General features: G+C 35.9%; 1 protein-coding gene across 4 annotated transcripts; it reads right to left on the bottom strand.

Annotated features, from left to right (window-relative positions):
* On the bottom strand, positions 1 to 21,743 carry LOC18426333 (Rho termination factor). Of its 4 annotated transcripts, XM_088865568.1 has the most exons (4): positions 21,422 to 21,741; positions 7,894 to 8,232; positions 1,856 to 1,988; positions 1 to 775 (listed from the first exon to the last, which is right to left on the bottom strand). In XM_088865568.1, the coding sequence occupies exons 1-3, from the start codon at positions 21,639 to 21,641 to the stop codon at positions 1,858 to 1,860; spliced, it is 690 nt and encodes a 229-aa protein (XP_088721694.1). In that variant the 5' UTR covers positions 21,642 to 21,741; the 3' UTR covers positions 1 to 775; positions 1,856 to 1,857. The 4 variants fall into 4 exon arrangements, with proteins under 4 accessions (XP_088721694.1, XP_011620467.2, XP_088721689.1 ...); XM_011622165.3 differs by lacking the exon at positions 1,856 to 1,988 and having other exon boundaries at positions 21,422 to 21,743; XM_088865563.1 differs by lacking the exon at positions 1,856 to 1,988 and having other exon boundaries at positions 1 to 772.
* Between the last annotated feature and the right edge of the window lie 1,939 nt (positions 21,744 to 23,682).

A 23,682-nucleotide genomic window follows, 5' to 3' on the forward strand; every position in this document is an offset into this window, starting at 1 on the left:
TTAAGGACGTTTAAAAAGGGCCTAAAAGAATGAAATCATTCTGTACCAAAAGTTACATCAAAACTGGGCATAAAGCCAATAGTCAGGACGGGTGGCAGGTAAGAAACATCAAGGATAGATTAGGGCTACATCAGTTGCTTCACCTTCCAAAGTCTCAACTCTCTCTGACTGTAATTGTGGATTTGTTTGGTAATCCGATGTATATCAGCTGAAAGTTGGCAAAGCCTGAAAACTGAAGGTATCATATGAGAGGGTGAGGGAGAGGGAGAGGGTGAGGGTGAGGGAGAGGGAGAGGGTGAGGGAGAGGCAGGCAGGAATTTTCACGGGGCTAGTATCTCTCCTACTTAGGAAGCATCAAAACAAACACAAATTTCGAGGAGCATCCATACAAAAGGGATACATGTTAGGAAAAAAAAAGATCACTGTAACAACTCTTTCTTCATCAGTGCCAACAGTTCTCCTTTCTTCAACTTTGAGTACCCCTTCATCCCGTGTGATCTTGCCAATTTCCGCAGCTCCATAAGCTTCATATCGTCCATTGTCTTTGAAGTCAACGCATTGTCCACGGTCTTGGCCCCAGACGCCAATGCCTTCTCATCAACCTTTTCTCTAGGCAATGAAGATGGGATTGGTGATCTCTTCACGAAATTTGATGCAGGTCTTGACAATTTGAAATGATCTGTTTTCGGCTCTTCGTCTTTCTGATCTTTGTTAAGGGATCCTCTTCTCAAAGCGCCTCTGCCTCGAACATCTTTGCCCTGCCCACTGGTAGCTTCTTCAAATGTCACAAGAATTGAATCAGTAAGTCTCTCTTCATTATTTTTTAAATTTCATGATATTGGAATTGGAAATCATTCAAGTTTTTTAAAACAAAATTATACAGATGTCCAAACCATTCAAAAACTACTATGGTTTATGAGACAATACAGGATTCATCATGTTTGCAAATAATCAAAGAGTATCAAATGATGATTAAAGAACATCAAAGGTTAAGGAAGAGATACAAAACTTCTAATACACCCCAAAAAAAAAAGCTGTGCTGGAGGTCAGCAAAAGAGGCTGAAATTGTAATTCATGTTTATACAAGATCTCAATAATTACACTATCATTTTCATCTTGACCCTAGGAGCACTGGAAATACAAAGGTTCTTCAAGATTTCCAAGCAGAATTTTAATACGACTTCTGCATCAGAATCTGACCAACATACACCATTCATTGGTCCATGAGTAACTGTAAAAAGTAAACACAGAAGGACATCTAAGGAGAAGCTCAATGGATGGGTTAGAATATCTAGTAAACACAGGACATCTCAGGAGAAGCTCAATGGATGGGTTAGAATATCTAGTTAGGAAGTAATACAACTTTTGTATCAGTAGCATACAGCATTCAATGGTCGACGAGTAACTGTAAGAAGTAAAAACAGGACCCTCAGCAGAAGCTAAATGACTGGGATAGAATACCCATAACTCGAAATACTCAAAGCCAGAAAATGTAGCCCTATATTTATAAACCAACTTGAAAAAAGTTTGCAGCAGCACTTCTCAGCATAGACTTCAACCATAGGAGGTCAACCGACCTGAGGCTTGCTTCACAGAACATCATGGCTTAACATCACATAAAAAAATTACATTATCTAATAGTGACAAAAGGGATGAGTAGAGCACCTGTTATGTTAAACAACAGGTACTTTATTGAATATACCCATAACTTCTGTTATAATGGCTGTTAACATTGCACAACAGAAACAGCGTGTGCCCGTTATGGCCATTATAGTGAACTTTAAAACAATGAAACACATCTTAGTACAAACTCTCGCTCACTTAGGAATCGAGACGACAATAATTTTGAACTTACCTTCACAAATGGGGTGCAAGAGCCTTTATGCCCGAAATACCTCTTTCATATCCCCCAAATGAATAAATTGTATATATTAATGCGCTGCACATTTGCGCAATAACATAGTATACCAAAGGGAATGTGTAGCAACCTGCAAGTCACTCCACTCATGGAATGTAAAATTTTGTCAATTGTACCACCCAGATGTGCAGCATTTCAACAACTAATGCATTTGGTATGTATTTGGTCATTTCTTTTTCTTATTGATAGATAATAGTCAATAAAAAAACAGAAGTTACAAATAAGACTAACAAAATCAATCATGTAAGTTTTTCTGGCATGGATGGAATTTATCAGTGCACAAGGCATATTTGGCCTGTATGCCTCTTCTCCTTCCCTTTGAATAACAAAAGGCCCCATCGTAACAACTTTGTCTGCACATATAACTCCCAAAGCTTTTGGCATGAGCAATTTAGACAAAACATGGCTTTCTAGAACAGCTAATAAAACTTTCAGCGAGAAATCTAAATTGTACACGTCCCCCAAACTTAAAGTATAAAAAAACAACTCACATTGTAGGGTCTCAGGAGTTCTTCACTTGCAGAAAAAGGAAGGCAAAACACTGGGATCCCGCTGAATATTGTGCATAGGTTGGCTAAATGCAAAATAAATAAATACAACCACAAGTTGAGTGTAAAAAATACCACAAAAACAAAAGCATTCCACAATTACACAAAGATTTACATGGTTCACCCCAAAGGCTACACCTACAACAAGTAGATGTCCACTATATCAATGAAGATTACAGATTTGTGTTACAAGAGATACACCTCTCTAAAGATCAGCAACAGTCTCTTCCAATCTTCCCTTCTAAACTAGCACTCTTGAACAAACAACATCGTCGATCATCAGTGTTTTAAAATGCGGCCGCATCGCCAGATATGCAGCCGCATCATGCAGGATGCGCTCGCATCCGCATCAGAAACAGGCGCATATGCGCTTTTGACAGATGCGGCCGCATATACGCCGCATCAGGCCGCATCGTAGCCACATCCCGCATAGGCTGCATCGTAGCGCATCCCACTGCTACAGTGTCCACCAAATTGTTTTTCTGTTTTCCCCTCAGGGAGGGGCAAAATGGTCTTTTTGACCATCCAAATGTTAGGAAAACTGTTTGGAGGGATATTAGGGGCCCTAAACAAAGATTTTCAGCCACATTTGTGGCTTTCTTTGCATCAAATCTAGGTCAAAAAAAATTTAGGCGGAATTTTTTTTTTCATTGAAATCTTCAATTTGGCGGTTGTTTGATACTTGGATGTTCATTGGATGCCTTTGATTGTTGATTTGGAGACTTTACCGTGAATTTGTGATAAGAAATCAGGGGGGAGGTCGTAAAGAAATCGAGTAGTATTTCATAGAGTCGGTAATTTTTTTTTCCTTCTTGTACAATATTACTATTATACATATTTTTGGGGCAATGTCTTCTTCCCAATCTTCTAGTAATAAGGATCCGGCTTGGAAATATGCTAAACTAAAAAATCCCAAAGATAGATATTGGGTGAAATGCTTGCTCTGTAGAAATACTTATATGGGTGGATAACTTGATACAGAATCTCCGACAGCTAATAGTTTTGAAGTTCATCATTAAACTAAAATACCTACTATCACATATATCACTTTCATATTTTTTTCGATGCATTAACTTATTTTTTAAATTTTTTTAGAATTTTTTACATTTATTGACCACATCATTGCGATGCACCCACATTCGGGCCGCATCGAGCCACATCGGCCCCCCACCGCATCAGGGCCGCATCTTGCATTTTAAAATATTGTGATCAATCTTTCTCTTCCCCACAACAACTATCAGACAGAGATCTAAGAGCGACCGAAAAACTTTCTCTATCTAGAAATAGAGTTAAGACGAACCCAAAATCTATGGCAATACTACCTCTCTTTCTTGAAGGCAATGCTTCTCTCTACAAGAGATCTTCCTCTTTTAAAGGCCCTATATATATATATATATATATATATATATATATATATATATATATATATATATATATATATATATATATATATATAAAAGCTAATCATCCTCATAGCCAATAACAAGGTGACTCAAAGCACTATATTCGTCCTTTATTTCCTTATATAAAAATACTCAGGTTTACTTGCTCCTTCAAACAAACCCCTTCTCCTTTTACTCAGAGACCATAATACCCTTAATCTTTAGAGGAAATACAGAAGCGGTGATTTTGGCTATCATCATCATCATTTTAGCCTTTTCTCAATTAATTGGGGTCGGTTACATGAATCCCGGTTCTTCATTCTTCTCTATTAAAGGCCATACCATCAATGAGGCCATAAGTCCCCATATCTTTTCAGACTACTTCCAATCATGTCTATTTGGGCCTACCGCTTGCCCTTTTCAGTCCTTCCACTTGAACTAACTCACACCTCTTAACAGGTGTTGTACTTGGTTTTGTTGATTTTGTCTATAAACAAACAAAAAAATCTCCACTTTGATAGCAAAATCACAACATTTTCCATGCTAACCTCCAATTAGATGGATTTCTTGATTTCATCCTTCTTGCCAAATAAACATATTCTCGAATTTTAACAGTTCACCTACATATTTCTCCACTTCAAACCATGTATCAATCAAACTTTGCCTAAGTATTTTTCTCCACCCAATCCACAAACCTTAGCCCCACATACACCTTCTGCTCTAATACTAATTGTAGGGCTCTCAGGAACACATTGCTTGCAGAACTAGGAACCCCTAACCTCAGGATCCCACCCAAGATTATGTACACGATTAGCCAAATGTGAAATAAATTAATACAACTACAATTGAGTGTGAGAAATAAGTAGAAACAAAATAATAATAAAAATTAATAATAATAACCACAACCAATACAAAGATTTACGTGGTTTGCCGCAAAGGTTACGTCTATGCCCTCGACAAGTTAAATTCCACTATCTCAAAGACGATTAGAGGTTTGGGTTACAAGACATCCCTCTCTAAACATCCCAAAAACCCTCGTCATCTTCCCTTCTAAGCCCACTCTGCAACCAAACAACATAACCAAGGTTTAAAAGAATAGCCCACCCAATGCCTAGGCACCCGCTTAGGGGCCCTAGGGCGCATGCCTAGACCTGGGCGCATGCCTAAGCCTGGGCGCATGCCTAGGCCTGGGCGCTTGCCAAGCAGCCCAGGCGGGTGCCCCACGCCTTAAAGTAGCCCCTAAGGGAATTTTATGTAATTTGAACTCAAAAAATAATAATAAAAAAATAATAATAATTAAAAAAAAGAAAGAAAACAAAACAAAACCTCTATAGGCCCTATATTAATTGATTATACACAGTGTAGGAAAAATTGAATGGAAATAGTTATCCGGACATGGGGCCTAAAGTGGTTCAACCGGTCTAACTGGGTAGGTCCCAGGCGGTCAAAAAGGTGTTAAAAAAAATAAAAAAATACAAAAAAATAAAATATGAAGAGCATATTTAACGCATGATTAAACAAAACACATCCAAATGAAGTTGTAAATTAATGAAAAATGGATTTTAAAGAATTTATTTGTGTCCAGGGGTATTTTTTAAAATTTTTGAAAAACATGGGAAAATATAAAGATAAGTATATATGGCCAAAACAATTTCCAATCTTTGCCAAAATGATAAAAAAAACATTAAAAAATACATTACATATAAAATCCCTTAATTTTTAGGATTTTATATAATTTTTTTAATTTTTTTTAAATACCAGGCCAGTTCACCAAAACCGGCTGAAACAGGAACCGGCTAGTGACGATTTCGATTTAACCGAGCAGTTAGAATTTGAACTGCTCGATTTTTCCTACACTGATTATACTTCTGCAAATAAAAATAAAAAAAATCTGAGATTTAAAGAAGCATCCAAAATTTTATCATTTCTTATCGGAATTTCCGAGGTTTTCAATTAGTCAAGAGTTCATGTGATAATGGACTATGGAGAGTTGGAAACTAATACACTAATACACTATAGATTGTTTTAAGTTTTTCACTAAAATTTCTATGATTTAAAGTTTATGAACATGTTTATCTTAATTTGCAATATGTTTGTATAAAAAAATTAATTAAAATACATATAAATGCAAACAATTGTAAAATTAACAAAAATATGTGCATTTGTACAACATATATAGAGCCTGAGGTTCTAGGCACCAGGCCGGCCGCCTAGCATATTTTGAAACCTTGAACATAACCAATCAATCTCCCTCTTTTTCACTACAACACTGTTATGAAAAAAAGAACCTTGAGAGCAAACGTGAGATTTTCTCTAGAAGTGGAAAATAGATAATCCCAAAAAACATGGGAATAGCATGTAACTTGGAAGCCATGCTTCTCTAATCTATAAGTCCTTTCTCTCTCTTGGAGGCCCCTCTCTCTCTCTAAAAGCTAACATTCTCAAAACCATATTAGGATGAAGGAAGAGTACTATATGTTTCCTTGACCTCTTTATATAAGATCAATAGGGTTTCTGGCATGCTCCCTAGGAAACTCGTTTTCCTTTCACCCAAAGACCATAATACCCTCAATCTCTTGAGCAAACATAGGAGTGGCAATTTTAACTATCACCAAAACCAACAACCTCAAGAAGCCTCCCCTAAAACAAGGTGTCAAAAAATGCCTCACCTTTAGAATACAAGTGGCTCTGAAACCTCCACTCAATGCAAATTTAATGCTCTATTAATTTTTTCATCTAAAATCAAACTTTTTTCCCATAAACTACCCTAATTTTTGTCCGTAGTTCCCCCCAAATCCCCACCTCTATACCTCCCCACCCCCCCGGCCACAAAAACAAAGAAAAATAAAGGTTCCAGCATATTTCATGCAAAATACAATATATTTGGTACGATGCCATCAAGTGCTGTGATTGGAGTCTCAAAGATTCTTGAACTCAAAGTTTGGTGGATCTAGTCCTGATGTGCTTCATCTATAAACAATTGTGGGCATACATTGTAGTTGTTCTAAAGATTGTCACATTTTACTAGTTCATGTGTGATGAAAAATGACTTTCTATTTGTGCTCCTTTTTAACTCAACAAAGCTTTTGGAAGATAAAGATTGGAAGCCCCAGATTGCTTTATCCTACCCTAAAGTCATGTAATGCATATACTTGACAAATGAGGAAAGGAATTCACAAACAAAAGGGATAAATCACTATAGTAAACCATGTGAATCAAAGGCCCATGTCAAATAACCAAATGAATCAAAGCTCTGTCTTGGTTGTAATGTCTTGAAAAAGAAAAATTCACATCAGATGCCCCAAGAGGCACTGGAATAGATTCATTGACCTGAACTTATATTGGCATTCTCCGTCTTGCTCTAGTTTCAATGACCCAATTGCAGAATTAAGCCATTTCATTCTGCAGGATTAAGAACTGCCATCAGGATGTCAAGGCATTAAGACGTAAAAGTTCCGATTGAGGGTTATCCTTTAAAAAATAAAAATAAAAACCAAATTATGTATTTGGTGGTTAGAGAGAGAGGTAGGTGGAAGGTTATCCTTTAGAAAAAACTCATATATCGTATTTGATGGGGAGAGAGAGAGAGAGGGTAGTTAATGAGAAAAACAAAATTTTATTTGAAAAAGTCAATAGGGTGTTGAATGTAGGATAAGTGGGGCGTTTGGTAGGTACTCTAGAGTTAATGTGTTTTTTGACACCATTGTTTGTTAGGAATTGTACGAGGTGAAATTCTCTTTTTAATATTCTACTCGCAATGTCTTACAATATTTAGTATGATTAAATAATCATAACAATTTCCTTTTATTTTTTCTTTTTGAGTGAATTTTTTGGGATAGATCAATGGGGAAGGGTTCCCCTACACCGTAGTAGGGACCCCTACCCGTAGCATGTGACTCCAAAATTGGCATCTAGAAGAAACAAGTTCTATTTATTCTTCAAATTTCAAAATGACATATTTCTATATTTATTTCACCCTTTTTGTTTCATTTCATACTCTTCATGTGTATTTTTTTTTCTCAATGTTTTGATGATCACTAGTTACCTTTGTTCAGCTTCCTTGCTGGGTACTGACGAAGAGCATGCAAAACAGAGTCAGCCGATTGTTTGATTTTTGAGTCATCTGTAATACTCTTATTGGTGCTTCTTGGACTTCCTTTGGAGATCGAAGACTGTATGCGTCTAAATAGGGCAATAATTTCCTCTTGACTTGAAGAGTCCGAGAGATCTCCATCAGATGACTGCTCTTTATCCTTACCGACTTCATCATTCCCAGTATTTCTTCGAGATGGTTGGCCTTTTCTGTTCTCAGATTTTAAGCTCGATATGATGAACTGATTCAGGTCCTTTCGTGAAGCAAATAGTAGAGGCCTATCTGCAAACTCTGCGAATTTCAATAAGCTGCATCAAAAGCCATCCCTCAGTTGCTAATTAATAGCCCAATCCACGATATATTTATGTCAACGTCATGCAACACATTTTCTCGAAAAACATCATGCAATACAGTCAAATGAGAGGATAATGAAAAGAAAATTGCCTCAATTATTTTAATAAATAAAAAGGGATTAATGATGCTAAATTCAAACAGCATGACAGTCAATCTTCTCATAGCAAAACACGAGTTTAAGAGTATACTGGTGTGCAGCTCAATAAATGCTCATGTCCAACACCGAAAAATAAACAACATACATGTACTGTAGGAATTTCTTATGCTGCGCAAAACTACTGTAATAATTTCCGTCTCTGAGATGGCCAACCTCATAGGACCAACTTCCCTAGCAAATTAGGTGCAAAATATAGAATGGAAAATAAAAATTACATCCATCCTAAAATATTAGGAAACCCCCACCTTTCTTCATTACAATTAAAAGCATGCCCTTTTTCACAAATACAATCCTTTGTCATTCATCAGGTTCTCCTTACGAAAACAATAATATATCATCAATGAGACAAAGAAAAGACAAAAAAAGTTGAGACAAATGGAACATCAGGTTCCATGCACCAGTCATTAGGATGTATGAACTATAATAATAATATTAGGTTTCTTGTGAACCAAAACCAGAGTATGCTGATAAAGAAAGAGGAAAGGAATAGTTTTGAGAGAGTTAGAAGACCCTTTTTATCTTTATTAGGACATGTATGCCCTATTTCCAGTTTGTATGGGCAGTACTTCCATTTCTCATATTTCACTAATAAAAGAAGATATGAGAAGTGCATGAGGTCTATTGCACTCTAACTTCACTCTCTATTCAACTCTCTCTCTCTCTCTCTCTCTCATCTCTTTGACATGATATCATACCATTGATCATTTCTTCTATCTTGCTCTTCTCCTCTACCCTTCTTTTTTTTTTTTTTCTTTTATTACTGCCTGTGTTATTTTTACCGAAACCTTAGGATTGAGTTTTTTTTCGTTTGGGGGGAAAAGGGGGGGTGGTGGGGGGTCATAGCAAAATAAAACTAGGATTACTTCCTAGGACTCTTAGAACTAAACCTTAGGGTTGTTTCCTAGGGTGTGCAGAAACCCATGTGGGTCTGCGTTTGGTGTGGTGATGCTGGTATTTGTCTCATTCCTCTTTAAAGATCGAGATCAATAGATGAACCATTCTGTATTTTTGGGCAACTGTGGATGATCCACCAAGGTTTTCTCTAAAAAACCCTAAATTTTTCATGCATATAGACGCTACCCTAGTCTTCTCAAAGAGTCATAGTGTGGTGCTCAGATTTGGATAATGTGGTGTTGCCCTAGTTTGTTCAAGTGTAAAAACGTAATTATGTTCAGATCTGAATGATAAGTGTCTCTCTCTTAAGAAAAAAAAATGCACCCCAGCATTGCACTAAGCTTGGTGTAAGTGGCTGTATTTTGTTGACCCTAGTTGCCTCCTTTATCTTTTATCTCATATACTCATGACTAAAGAAATTAAACTTGGAACCTTTAGTCTTCCTGAACATGTGGGTATACAAATTACTTCAGTAAAATTAAATGCGTCCAATCATGTTATATGGGCTCAATCTGTTAAAGCAGGGTTTGAAAACTCGCCGAGTCGAGCCGGACTCGCCCGGTTCGACTAGAGAATCGTCAGCTACCGAGCCGGTTTCACGAAAAACAGGGAATCGCTCGTGTTCAGAGAGATCCGGGCGATTCCCAATAGTGAATCGCCGAGTCTCGCCCAAGAACACGGGCTGCACAGTGTTCTTCACGGATTTCATCTTTTTTTGTCATTTTGTTATCATTTTTCATCTTTTTCAGCCTTATAATCGAATCATGCAGGCGTTAATTCAAATTTTTCAGCCATTTCACTTAATAAAAGGTAGTAAAAATCACCGATTGTGATAAAAAAAATTTGGATCGAAGAGAGTGTTTTAGGGTTTCCGCCATTTCACTGATTTCATGCGAAAGAGGGCATCATTTTTGTAAAATTTCAGGGTGATTGATCGTAAGAGTATTGTTCAAAAGTTTTTGTTTATAATTTGTGATTATTTAGAGGAATACAAATCAATTTTGAATTTGAAGGCACGGGTCCACGAAAAACAAGTAAGAACTGTGTCTTTTTTTTTTTTTCCGCCATGCTATCAATTCAGTCAATATTTTGCAAGTCATGTGTTAAATTTATAGGGTTTTGATTTGTTATCGTGTTGTTTATCATCACATGTATTCAATTTGATTATATTTATTCAATTTGAGTTGGATTTTTGAGAAAAAAGTTTGATGTCTGTGAAAAAAAAATGGACTGAGTTTTTTTTTTTTGTTCTGCCAATCTCTCAATTTCAATAAATATTTTGCAAATAATGTGTTAAATTTATAAGGTTTTGATTCGTTATAGTGTTGTTTATCATCACATGTATTCAATTTGATCTGATTTATTCAATTTGAGCTTGATTTTGAGATTGAATGACTGATGTTTGTGAAGAACTGCGTTTTTTTTTTCCTCAATTCAATCGATTTTATTTAATATTTTGATAATAATGTGTTAATAGTATAGGGCTTTGATTCCTTATAGTGTTGTTTAGCAAAACATGTATTCAATTTGATGTAATTTATTCGATTTGAGGCGGATTTTTTAGTTGGAATGACTGATGTTAGGTGGGTCTGTGAAGAACTGCATTTTTATTTTTTATTTTTAATTCATGATCAATTTTTTTGAAAAATCTTGATTTTTCGAAAATTGTGACCAATTTTTTATTATCAAGAGAATTAAACAATTTTTTAAATTTTTATTGTTAAATTTTTAGTTCAAAAAATTGCATGTTGATAGATTATTTATGCAAAAAAATACATGTTATTATATTTTTAATGCAAAATTGTATTTTTTAATTTGTTGTTAATGCAAAAAAATACATTAACAAATACATGTTGTTAAACTTTATTATATTTTTAATGCAGTTTTGCATTTAAAATGCATTTTTAATTTTTTAAATTTTTAATGCAAAAAATACAGGTTAAACTGTATTATCATGAGTAATTAAAGTGAATATCATTGTAAAATAATCGTGGCATGTTATTATGTTTTTAATGCAAAACTGCATTTTTTAATTTGTTGTTCATGCAAAAAAATACATTAACAAATACTTGTTGTTAAACTGTAATATATTTTAATACAGTTTTGCATTAAAAATGTATTTTTAACTTTTTAAATTTTTAATGCAAAAATACATGTTGTTAAACTGTATTATCATGAAGAATTAAAGTGAATATCATTGTAAAAAAATCGTGGCATGTATGATAATTATATTATCTTGCAATTTTCAAATATTTATTAAATTTTTAATGCAAAAAATGTATGTTCTTGATAATTGAGTTATAGCCATGTTTGGAGCTTGCATTTTTTATTATATTATCTTGCATATTTGTAATTGAGATGTATGGCTATTTGTGATCATTTCAATCGAGTTGGGATTGTGCCGACTATATCATTGTAAATTTTATTTGTGGCATTGTGAATGACTATATCATTGTAAATGTTTTTTGTGTCAAATATACTTGTAGTGGCATTATGGATGACTATATTAATATAATTTTTTTCTTGATTCTAAGTGTGACTTATACAGACTTTTTTTTATCTATAATGTTGCATAAATATTTTTTTTTCTCAGTAGGAACTAATTCATGTTTGTCGAAACGAAGATTTGTGACAAGTCCATATGCATTGGCATTGTGAATTACTATACTATTGTAAATATATTTTTTATTGATACTATATCAGTGTAAATTTTTTGTTCTATATGTAGCAGCTGATATAGGCTATTTTTATCTATAATGTTGCATAAATAAATTATTTTTCCCAGTAGGAATTAAAATATTTTTGTTAATAGAAGTATTTTGCATTAACAACAAATATAACTTCATGAACTACCCCTACGTATTATCACTACACATGGTGATTATTTTTCATGTTGAACTATCAGGTTAATTTTTAACCTTCTACATATTAAAGTTGAACCATGGCAAGATCTGCGGAAGACCCTACATGGCAACATGGGGTCAAGACTTGATCCCAATTAAAAAAACAAAATTATTTGTAATTACTGCCAAAGAGTGATAAGTAGTGGGGTACATAGGTTCAAACAACACTTGGCAGGCATTAAGGGAGATGTTTCAGCGTACAATAGTGTCCCTAATAATGTAAGAAAGCAGATGGCGGCATTTCTCAAAGCTACCACAGGTAAAACAATTGCAAAGCAGATGATGGTTGAAGAGATAGCTAGTTTATATACGCCATCAAGCGAGAATGATCCATAAGAGCAATATAATAATGACTTAGAGATGGCCACAAGAATGAGTTTACATGAAACATACCATAGGAAATGCGGGTTTAGAATGCCTAGTGGTTATGACATGGGCATGCATGGTGGGCCTAGCTCAGACATGCATTGTGGGCCCAACTCGAGCATGTATGGCGGGCCCAGCTCAAATATGTATGGAGGGATTGATGACAATATGTATCAAGAGGAATCAGACGTTGAAGAAATTGTTTTTAGCTTATCTAGGAGTGCCTGTATTGCAGGTCATGGTCATATAGACCCATTTCTATCAAAGCCTAAGTCAGAACAGATGACCCTCAAAGACATGGTGAAAGGTACGAAAAACATATTGGAGAGATATGTTGGTAAATGGTTCTACGATAAAGAGATCCCCTTTGATTCAGCCAATAACCCATATTTTCCCCCTATGGTCAACGCAATCCAGAGAGCCGGGCTCGGCGTAAAACCCCCGATGGCATATGAGCTCAGTGGGCCAATATTGGATGAAGAGATGGAGGAAGTTAGAAAGTGGATTGAAGAATATAAACAGAGTTGGCCAAGAACATGCATTACTCTCATGAGTGATGGTTGGTTGAATAAAGTTAGCAAAAAAGAGTTTGTAAACTTCTTGGCCTATTCCCCAAACGGTACAACTTTTTTGTCTAGTAGAGACGTATCAAGGACGAAGAAAGATGCAAACTTCTACGTACGACTATATGATCAGCTAGTGGAGGAGGTGGGAGATAAGCATGTAGTCCAGTTTATTACAGACAATGCGCGTGCATGTGTTTCTGCGGGCAGCAAGTTGATGGATAAGAGGAAGCATCTAGTATAAACCATGTGTGCTGCACACAACATCGATCTTATATTAGAGGAGATCAGTGAGATCAAAATTGTGAAGGAGACTCTACAAGAAGCAAGATTGGTATCAAGATTTATATATAACCATTCTAAAATTTTATTTTTGTTCAGAGAACAGTCTAAGAAAAGGAGATAATCAGGCTTGCCATAACCCGCTTTGCGACAGATTACTTGGTCGTGAACTCCATTCGAGAATCTGAAGGTGCAATAAAGAGAATGTTTACCAGTGAAGAGTGGTTAAATGACCGCCTCTCGAAGTCCAGTACCGGGCTAAAAGTGGACGGCATAGTCTCAAATAGGAGGTTTTGGTCTCGATGTTCCAGTAGCCACTGCCCCTTTGGTCACGGTGTTAAGGATGGTGAATGCTGACAAGAAGCTACCATGGGCATCCTTTATGAAGGTATTGAGAGGGTCAAATCAACTATTGGGGAGAAGTGTAGTTTTGCTAGTAAAGTGATCGAGATTATAGAAAGAAGGTGGAACACCAAATTTGGACGTCTAATTCATTATGCAGGTAAATATATATTTATATCATTACAATGTTTCATTGTAAATTATTTGTTTATGAAATTTTAAATGACGTTTCTCTATCTATATATTTTCCACGTTACTACTTCAACCCAAAAATTTTCTATTTGACACCTGAACATCCCCACAAGATTATGGAAGGGGTCAGATACATTATTGTCGGGTTGGAGAGAAGCCATCGAAACTAGGTAGCAGCAATACAAGACGTATTATTTAATATTTCAGTAAGAACTTGATTGAGTTGTTATATTTGTGAGGAATAATGCACTAAAACCAAATATTTTGTTTTAGCTTGCTATGTGTAGGGATGCTATAGGATCCTTCGGAACTAGACTTGCCAGGAATTCTCGAACTAAGATGGATCCAGGTTATCTCCTAACCAATATTTTGTTCATTCATATATCTAATCTTATGAATTGTTCTTGCCCTTACAATGCTTTTTGCATTTTAATCCAGCTGAATGGTGGGAGATATATGGTAGTGATGCACTTTACCTAAAGAGGATAGCAATCAAGGTGCTCTCCCAGACATGTTCTGCTACTGGCTGTGAGCGAAATTGGAGTACGTTCCAATGGTTGCACACTACTAAAAGGAATCGACTCACTTCGGAGAAGCTTCATAAACTAGTCTACGTTCATTACAACTTAAACCTCCGAGAGCGACAAATAAGAAGGAAGCTTGAAGACTATGGGCCGATAGACTTGGACACAATATTTGTCACAGACACAGCATAGCAATGGGTAATAGAAGAAGAGGAGCCCAAGTTGCACAAGAGAGCGTTCCTTGAAGCTATCGATGGGAAGATATTGAAGAAGGCAATGAACACAATGAAAGAGGAAGCAGCCCGCCAACATATCCACAATTCGTCGGAGATGTCGATGATATTGGACCTAATGAGGGAGAGTGAGAAGGGGGTCTAAGGAAAAATGAGAGAGATGATGATTCTGAGGCCACCCAATCCTAGCCAAATTATTCACATATCGAGTCCAACAACAAGAGGGTAGGGATGAATAGTATAAGTGAGCATGAAGGATAGACAAGCTTAAGGGATTTTGGATTATGACCACAACAAAACACTAACACTCAAGGATTTGAGTATAGTTCGGTGCCCACAAATTTGGATGATTCGTTTTTAAATCGAGTCAATGAATTGTCACGCGAATTCAATCAATGGCACCAGCGTGACCAAGATGAAGAACGACGTCGTCTGTCATTTTATTTTTCGATCGTATGTTACGAATTGTATGCTTTATTGTAGTTCATGTAAGATGATATACTTAATCCATGATAATTCTATGGTTATCCTTTTGTGTGATGCAAATTAAATGATAAATAGTAGTTCATGCAGGGAAAGAACATATCAATATTCGTATATTCATGCAAAGAAATGAAAATTCTTAATGGAGTAACCTCATTTCCTATTGAATTCCTAAAAAACAACATTTATAATGAATTTTAATAATCTTTTCGGATTTTTTTTAAAGTTTAATCCGACCGATTCAGCCGATTCGCCAATCCGGATGGGTTTTTGAGATGCCCGATCCGAGTCACCGATCCGCTTTTTATACCACAGTGTTAAAGTATCCCTTAGTGCTAGGGGAAAATTGAAATACTTGATTGAGGACAAGCCTAGTATATCTGATAGTAGATATAAAGAGTATATGTGAGAGACTTACATAATTGTGACTTGGTTGTGGAGTAATATAGAACCTCAAATAAGTGCAAATGTGATATTTCTTGACAGTGCTAAAAAAATTTGGGACAATTTGAAAGTAACATAGTTATCGTGCATGAGCTATTTGAGAAGATGTTTCAATTGCAACAAAGTAATAAGATTGGAGTGAATATTATAATGCCATTAGAGGTATGTGGGAAAACCTGAATTTGTAACAGCCTATATCTAGAGATTTGCAATTACAAAGGAAGCTTAATCCTAAGTACCATTCTGTTCATGGACAGATTTTGGTAAGGAGTGAGCTACCGTCCCTCAATAATGTGTATGCTCACATCCAACATGTCAATATATCCCCACCCACACCTTCTGACTTGAGTGTTAGTGGTGCATCGACTTTGAAGACATTTGTGGGGAGAGGTGATGGAGGCAGACGTCTTGTAACTCAGGAAGGGGCAGTGTTAGAGAAACGGAGTAGGGGTCGAGGACTCGAAAGTATATGCAATGTGGGTGAACAAATCATATGGTTGGTAAGTGTTGGGATAAGGTTGGTAAGCCTGCTTGGGGGAATCATGTTACTTACACATCTGAGAGTGGTAATGCTTATCTGAATGAATCTTGGAATCACCAACAACAGTCAAATTCTGCTGGTGACTTCAAGCGAAGAATATAATAAACGTGTTAAACAAGTACAATGACCTGTTGTCCACCCTTCCACTTTCACTACCACCCTTGCTAACTCACGACCTTTGTGCTAGAGTGCAAAGCTTGTCAGACATAGATATTTTGTAACTTTCATGGATGATTACTCGTGAATGACATGGTACATTTAATAAATGCGAGAGGAGATTTTCTCCATTTTTAAACTATTTCACAAGGATATTCAATCTCAATTCAATAAACGCGTGTGTTTTATATTATGATAATGCTAAAGATTATCTTTTCAAAGAATTTCAAATTTGGTTTACTCAAAAAGCAATTTTACTTCAAACTTATTGTGCGCATACTCCTCAATAGAATGGAGTTGCTGAAGAAAAAAATCTAGTTAAAATACATGCCCAAAAGCTTATAGAGGAGATGCCTTGTTGATCTCACGTTAGTTCATTAATCATATGCCCTCTTCAGTATTGAATAAAAAAATAGTTGTGTTTGCTTTGTTCATGTGTTAGGGACTGATAATAATCAGTTATATCCTTGAGCTATCAAGAGTGTTTTTCTAGGGTATGCACACTTCCAGAGAGGTTATCATCGCCATCATCTTGGTTTATGAAAGAAGTTTTTTTTTGCTGATGTTACCATTTTTGAAAATATCCCCTTTTTAGAAGAGGGTCGTATGCTTAATGCATATTGTTTTTATCCTACTCCAGAAGAAGTCTCAAAGTCCTCATCTCTATAGTTCCTCTTCCTATTCCTTTTGATACTTTTTCTTCGCCTCAGTGACCTAGACCTGCTGAACCTTTTACTTCAACACATCATGATGTCACTCACAAGCAGCCTATAAAGGTACACGAGAAGGAAAGTGCAGGATGGACACCCTCCACCGACTCATCCAGCCAACCAATCATCATCTTTGCCTACAAATGCACTTCTAGCTTCTGACTCACATTCTACGTCTGGTGATGATAATGTACCTTTACCTATGGTGATGATAATGTACCTTTACCTATCGCCATCCGTCAAGGCACAAGGTCATGTGCTCAAGATCCCATTGCTCATTTTGTTACCTTTACAAATTTGCGTGCATCCTATCAAAGTTTTGCAGCTTTTGCTTTAGCTCTTTCATCTATTTCTATCCCTAAGTCTTATCAAGAAGCCCTTTTTCACACTGGGTGGAAGAAAACAAAGAACGAGAAAAGGGATACACTCAACTTGAAAAATATATAGAAGCACACTAAGCTACCAGCCGGAAAAGAACTATTGTGTGTCACTAAGTTTTAGTAAAATAGCAGCCTAATGGCATTATCGAGAGATTAAAACCCAGATTGGTTGCCAAAGGATACACCCAAACCTTTGACAATGATCACTCTGAAATTTTTTCTCTTGTTGTGAAACTTTATTAGGTTCAAGTACTTATATACATAACCTCAAATAAAAGCTGGCCATTGTCACAGCTTGATGTGAAGAATGCCTTCCTCCATAGTCATTTACAAGAGGAGGTGTATATGGAGCAACCACTTCGGGATTTTTCTCAGGGGGAGTCATACAAGGTGTGTAAGTTGAAGTGAGCCACTTACAGTTAGAAATGTACCCCACATGCATGGTTTGAGAGATTTAGTGAAATTATTGACATTAGGATTTAGTAGTAGCCATGCACATCATTTAGTGTTCATTTGGAAACATGACTCCAAGACAATTGTCTTAGTTGAATGTGTCCGTGACATTGTCATTACACGCAATGATCAAGAAAGTCATCAGTCATTTGAAGAGACATCTAGAAACAATATGTTCAGACAACGGATTCGGCCAACAAAGTTATTTTCTAAAAATTGAACTAAAGCATGGGATTAGCTTGTCTCAAAGACAATACGCGATTGATTTGTCAACAAACTCGAATGTTAGGTGCTAAACCAATTGGTATTCTATAGATTCAATACAAAATTATTGTTTGATAAGGGGGAGTCATTTGAGGATCCAGGAAAGTGCAAAAGACGGGCAGGCAGGTTGATTTATTTGACTATCACTAGGCATGATATTGCTTTTGCAGTAAGTGTAGCGAGTCTTTTTATGCACTCTCCCATGGTTCCTCACAGGGATGTTGTTCGTAGAATTGTGAGGCATCTCAGGGGAGCTCCAAGTCGAGATCTGATTTACAATCAAATAATCAATTGACCATTGAGAGTTACTCAAATGCTGAATGACCATGTTGTAGACAAGCGATCTACAACATGCTATTGTACATTTATTGGTCGTAATTTGGTTACATGAGAAGTAACAAACAAAATATTATAGCTAGATCTAGTGCAGAGGCTGAATATATAGCAATGGCACATACATGAGAACTGATGTAGAACTGATGTGGCTGAAGAGACTAGTGTTGAGCCTATGAAGATGTAGTGACAATAAAGTTGCAACTTATATAGCCAACAATTCAGTGTTTCATGAGAACTAAGTCAATTTACTTGAGAGAAGGTTACCACAAAGCAAGTGTCTACTCCATATGTGAAATCTAAGGATCGGTTGGCATGTATATTCACCAAAGCCCATGCTTGTAACTTGTTTCCAAACAATTAGTTCCAAGATGGTTAGGGTTGGCATTTATGCTCTGGCTTGAGGGCGTGTTAAAAGTCATTTTTTGTTTTTATTTGGCCTATATGTCGTATTTCCAGTTTGTATGGGCAACATTGCCATTTTTCATGTTCCACTAGTATAAAAGAAGATATGAGAGATGTGTGAGGTCCATTGCACTCTCATGCATCTCTCTCTCTCTCTCTCTCTCTCTCTCTCTCTCTCTCTCTCTCTCTCTCACAGAAAAAAATAGAACATTAGGTTCCATACAACGTCTTGTTAGTATGTGGTTCCATACAACATCCTGTTAGTATGTACAAAGTAAACAATTACACTGATGCCTTTTGAAAATTGACAGCATACACTTACATCCTAAAGATGGCAAACAAAGCAATAAAGCACATAAAAAAAAAACTAAGCAAGTGTAATTCCAAATTCACAGATTGCTTTCATGTGTATGCTCTAAACACATCCTCCAACATCCAGGAAAATATTTGCAAAGTAACTAGATAATTTTTTATTTTCAATATTTTTGTCACTGCCAACACTTATTTAGAGAGATCTAGACTCCTGTGGGCCATACCACCAAATAGCTGCCTAAATTCCACACAACTCCCATTAAAACGTGAAGTGTCTAGTATTGGTAGCTTATTTAGAGACACCCTTGGATGTGGGTATTTGTGTTTCTATGGATATCCGGCAGGTCTTGTGGGAGGGGAATTACATTTTTGCCCCTGAATGGGCGAGGTTTCTACCCATGAACAAAGGCTTCTCTGTGGTGCATCACAGAATCCCCCCTTGTGAAAAAGTTTTTGGGTGGGAGCGGGGAAAGGAGGGGGGGAAGGAATGTGGGGGGTGCAATGCACCATGGGGGTATAACGCAGTATATGGCCACATAATGCGTTATGCAGCCGTATTTGATCACAATGTATTGGCTGATATTAACAGCACCGGCGCTGCCCACATTGCTATGTGACAGTGTAGCCCATAAAGTCAAAATCAACTGATATGGTCAAGTATCAATGAGTTAGAGGTCACTAGGCTGAAAGAAAATCAGGGCTACTTGTCATTCCCGCAAAATCATTCAGAGGATTACTTTAAGCCAAGTGAACTCATTTTGGATTTGACACCTTTCTGGGGGTGCAAATTTATCCCCAGGTTTTAGAGAGTGATACCAGATATTTGGAGACAAATATCTGGAGAAGCAGAAACTGAAGCTAGTAGTGCAATAAAAATATTTTGGATTGTTTTCTTTAAAAGAGTGGCGACAGCCATTATATATTGGGCAAGCTTTCTATGCTTCCCCTACAGCATAAAACTTATATACTTCCCTTTATCCAACCGTCCATTATGGATGGAGGGCTAAGATTGCCCCAATCACAATGTCAAATCTCTACACTATTTTATTTTTAATTTTTTTCTATAAACTATTTTGACCCCAAATTTTGGATGTCCAATCCTCTATTAACTCGCACTAGCGAAAAATTTAAAAAATATTTCCAATAAAATAAAATGACCAAAATACCCCTGAAAGTTTCAAGGGGTAATTTGGTCATTATATTTTATCAAAAACTTATTTTTAATATTTTTTATAGGTGCACCCCAATGACAAGATGGCACAAACCAAATTTCATATTCATACAATTTGTATAAAAAAAACTAAAAATAAAATACTTTGAGATGTCGGATCTAAGATCAAACGGTGAGTGGCTCTCACGATCAGAATTGGACGGCTGGATGGTAGGGGAAGCATAGATCTTCTATGATGTAGGGGAAGTATAGAAACCTTTCCCTTATATATTAGCACGATAGCATGAACCTTTTTGATATTTTGAAAAACTGTACAATACGAACTCTGTTCTATCTAATTTTGTTAAAAAATGGCCCTTTATATGCATTCTAAAGCCCTAATTTCTGTAAATATTGATTAGTACAAAACAGAACAACCAGTTCACCTGTTATAAAGTCTGTTTCATATTTATTTGCTATTTTCCACTCAACTGCTAAACAATTAAATTTAAAAAATAACAATTATTTTGTTTTCCTTTATATATCTTAGCTGGTAACCTTATATAAGGGTATCAGACCCCAGCCAATTCAGACAGTAATACCAGTTTTTGGAACACTGTCACATTCTTTTCAAATTATTGACTTAGTATGGTCAATACGAAAAGCAACTAAGCAATTTCTCCAAACTGAAAAATTTATATACACATATGGAAAACCCATAAATCTTAAGGGAACAATTTCTAGAACATAAAGCAAAACAAATAAGATTGATTCCATTAAAAAAAAAAAAGAACAACAAAATCCATATTTCACTGACAACTACCCATCCTATTTATGAATGCAATTAAAATCCAACAAGTACAACGTCTGTATTAAATCTTCCCATTACACAACAGAAAATACAAGAGAACAACAACATTCCAAAAGTTAAAATTTTCTGTTTGGTTCTAAAAATCATCATTAGATAGAAGAAAGGAGCTTTCCGCTACGCAGCCAGGGTTTCACAGGGGTAAAATAATAGAGGGGTTTTAGGGTTTACCTCTACGAGAAGTGGCGCTTAGTTTGCAGGGGAAGGGGCCGTGTGAAAGGAACGAGGTTTTAGAGAGAGAAAGAGCACCCATCCGGGTGCAGTTCGATGGGGTTAAAGAAAGCATCATGTCCGAAACCGAAGCTTTTCTCTCTCCACCGGATGAAATACGCAGAGGAGAGAGAATCATATCCTTTTCTATTACTTTAAACGCCCATGGCAATCCGGCCATCTAACCTAAGAGTGAGGTAACATAAAGGAAATTGTTTCATTCGGGCTGGACCGCATTTCTACATATGCAGTCCAGAAAGTGTAAGGCATCTATCTTAAAGATGAATGTCAAAGATGAATGTCATCTGCAAATAATAGAAACTATAAATCTAAATATTTTTTTATTAAAATTATTATTTTTAATTTTATTTTTTTCTTATATATTCGTAATCTCCATGTTAGAGATTACATGTACTTATAAATTAAGTCTTAAAATCCATCTAAAAAATAGATTTATTAAGAGGCTTGTATTTCTACATATGCAGGCTTGGTCGCATACAAACTGGGCCTTAACATAAATAGATGGTTAAATATGGTTATTGCTCACTCAGGGATGGGCCTGTCAAAGCTCATAGGATAGTAGGAGTGGCAATAGGTTAGGGCCGGCTGAACTGGTTGGGAACCGACCCTTACCTAGACCCGACCCAAATTGATTTTCCCAAAGCAACCAAGCCCGGGGGGGGGGGCAGTGATCTCATATCACCGTGTCATTATAATGCAATAAAACCACAGTTCTAATAAATGTTTGTGGAATTTGTATGACCCCAAATTTTATGTAAGCATTCTCTTTGTCCCAAAAATCAATCACAAATAAAAAAACGCAATTTACACTTTAGATGAGGTCAAAGTGGGACCCCTCCAAACACAAAACTTGACTGTCTATTGGGTGAATTTTAAATTTAGGCCATTAGCAACTTAAAATAAAAAATTATCTTGTTTTATTTGTATTCATCTTGATAGCAAAACCATCCACAAAAAAAAAAATCTTTTTAAGGCCTAGATCTAAACATCTCACCAAATGTATAACCTATATTTAGTAGTAAAAAAAACACTATGTTCAACTCCTTGTAAAGCTTGAGGCCATTTTGCTTCTCATCAAACATTTAAACTTTTATATGTGCACGACTTAATAGATTAATGCATTAATATAATTTTTTGTTGGATGAATAACCAAGAAAAATACACTTTACAGCTTTTTCATCAAGTTTGTCGTAGCCCTCATCCTCAACGTCTCGCAATGTTATACAAGTGAAGACATTATGATGTGTAATATTTGGTTTCTTCTGAAAAATATGGTGTAGTATTTGGTTTCTTCTGAAAAATAAGTTGATAAGTACCACGTTCAAAGTCTCAAATGCTATGGTATGGAGTGTCTCGGTTTAATATACCTTAGGCAAATCTGTTCATTCACCATAGCTCGAGCAACTTCCATTATGTGTTGGTTCTTCCTCTTGGCAATCGAATTTTGTTGACATCCCAATACATGTCAGTTGTCTCTTGATTCCATTCTTTCACAATGAGTCATAAATTGTCCTATATATATATTTAAAGCTTCCTGATTTTTTGTATTAAACTCGTTATTACGAGTGCTTTTGAATTTTTTGAAGTACCCATATTCGATTTCCATTGGCAAAATAAATCTACATGTATTAAGAGCAATCATCAAGAAAGTTACATAGTACCTCATGTACCTGCAGTATTTTGCTGGATTTGAAACAACCCCACATATCAATGGTCCTTAATATGTATTTGTATGGGGGAATGATTTCATGCAAGGGTTGTATAATAATATAATGCAACCATCTTCAAAACCATGTCAGAGACATTTGTTTGACGCAAGTTTTTAAATGTACACCCTTTTCATTTTGAAGAGCAATCACAAAATAGAAAGTTTTAAAAAAATGCTCCATAAAGTTTTCATTATTGCCCAATTAATATAAACCGTCCATTTTATTGAGATGTTAGAATTTATTCTCAAAATTTTTATATAGTGTTATCATCATTAGATTAATAATGCTAAAAAATAAAAAAGTGATTCTAAATATGTTAAGGCCTAGATCTTAAAATTCGCCGAATGGATGGTCGAGATTCCTTGTTGGATACGTACTAATTTTGACCATATCTAGGATGCAAATTGGATTTTTTTTTTGTAGGATTAATTATGAGGATAAAGAGAATGTGTGTGCAAAATTTGGGGTAATACAAATGCCAAAAATATGGTT

The sequence above is a fragment of the Amborella trichopoda genome, chromosome 1 (assembly GCF_054954075.1).
Source record: "Amborella trichopoda isolate Santa Cruz 75 chromosome 1, AtrichopodaSantaCruz75HAP2 v2.0, whole genome shotgun sequence".
NCBI lineage: Eukaryota > Viridiplantae > Streptophyta > Magnoliopsida > Amborellales > Amborellaceae > Amborella > Amborella trichopoda.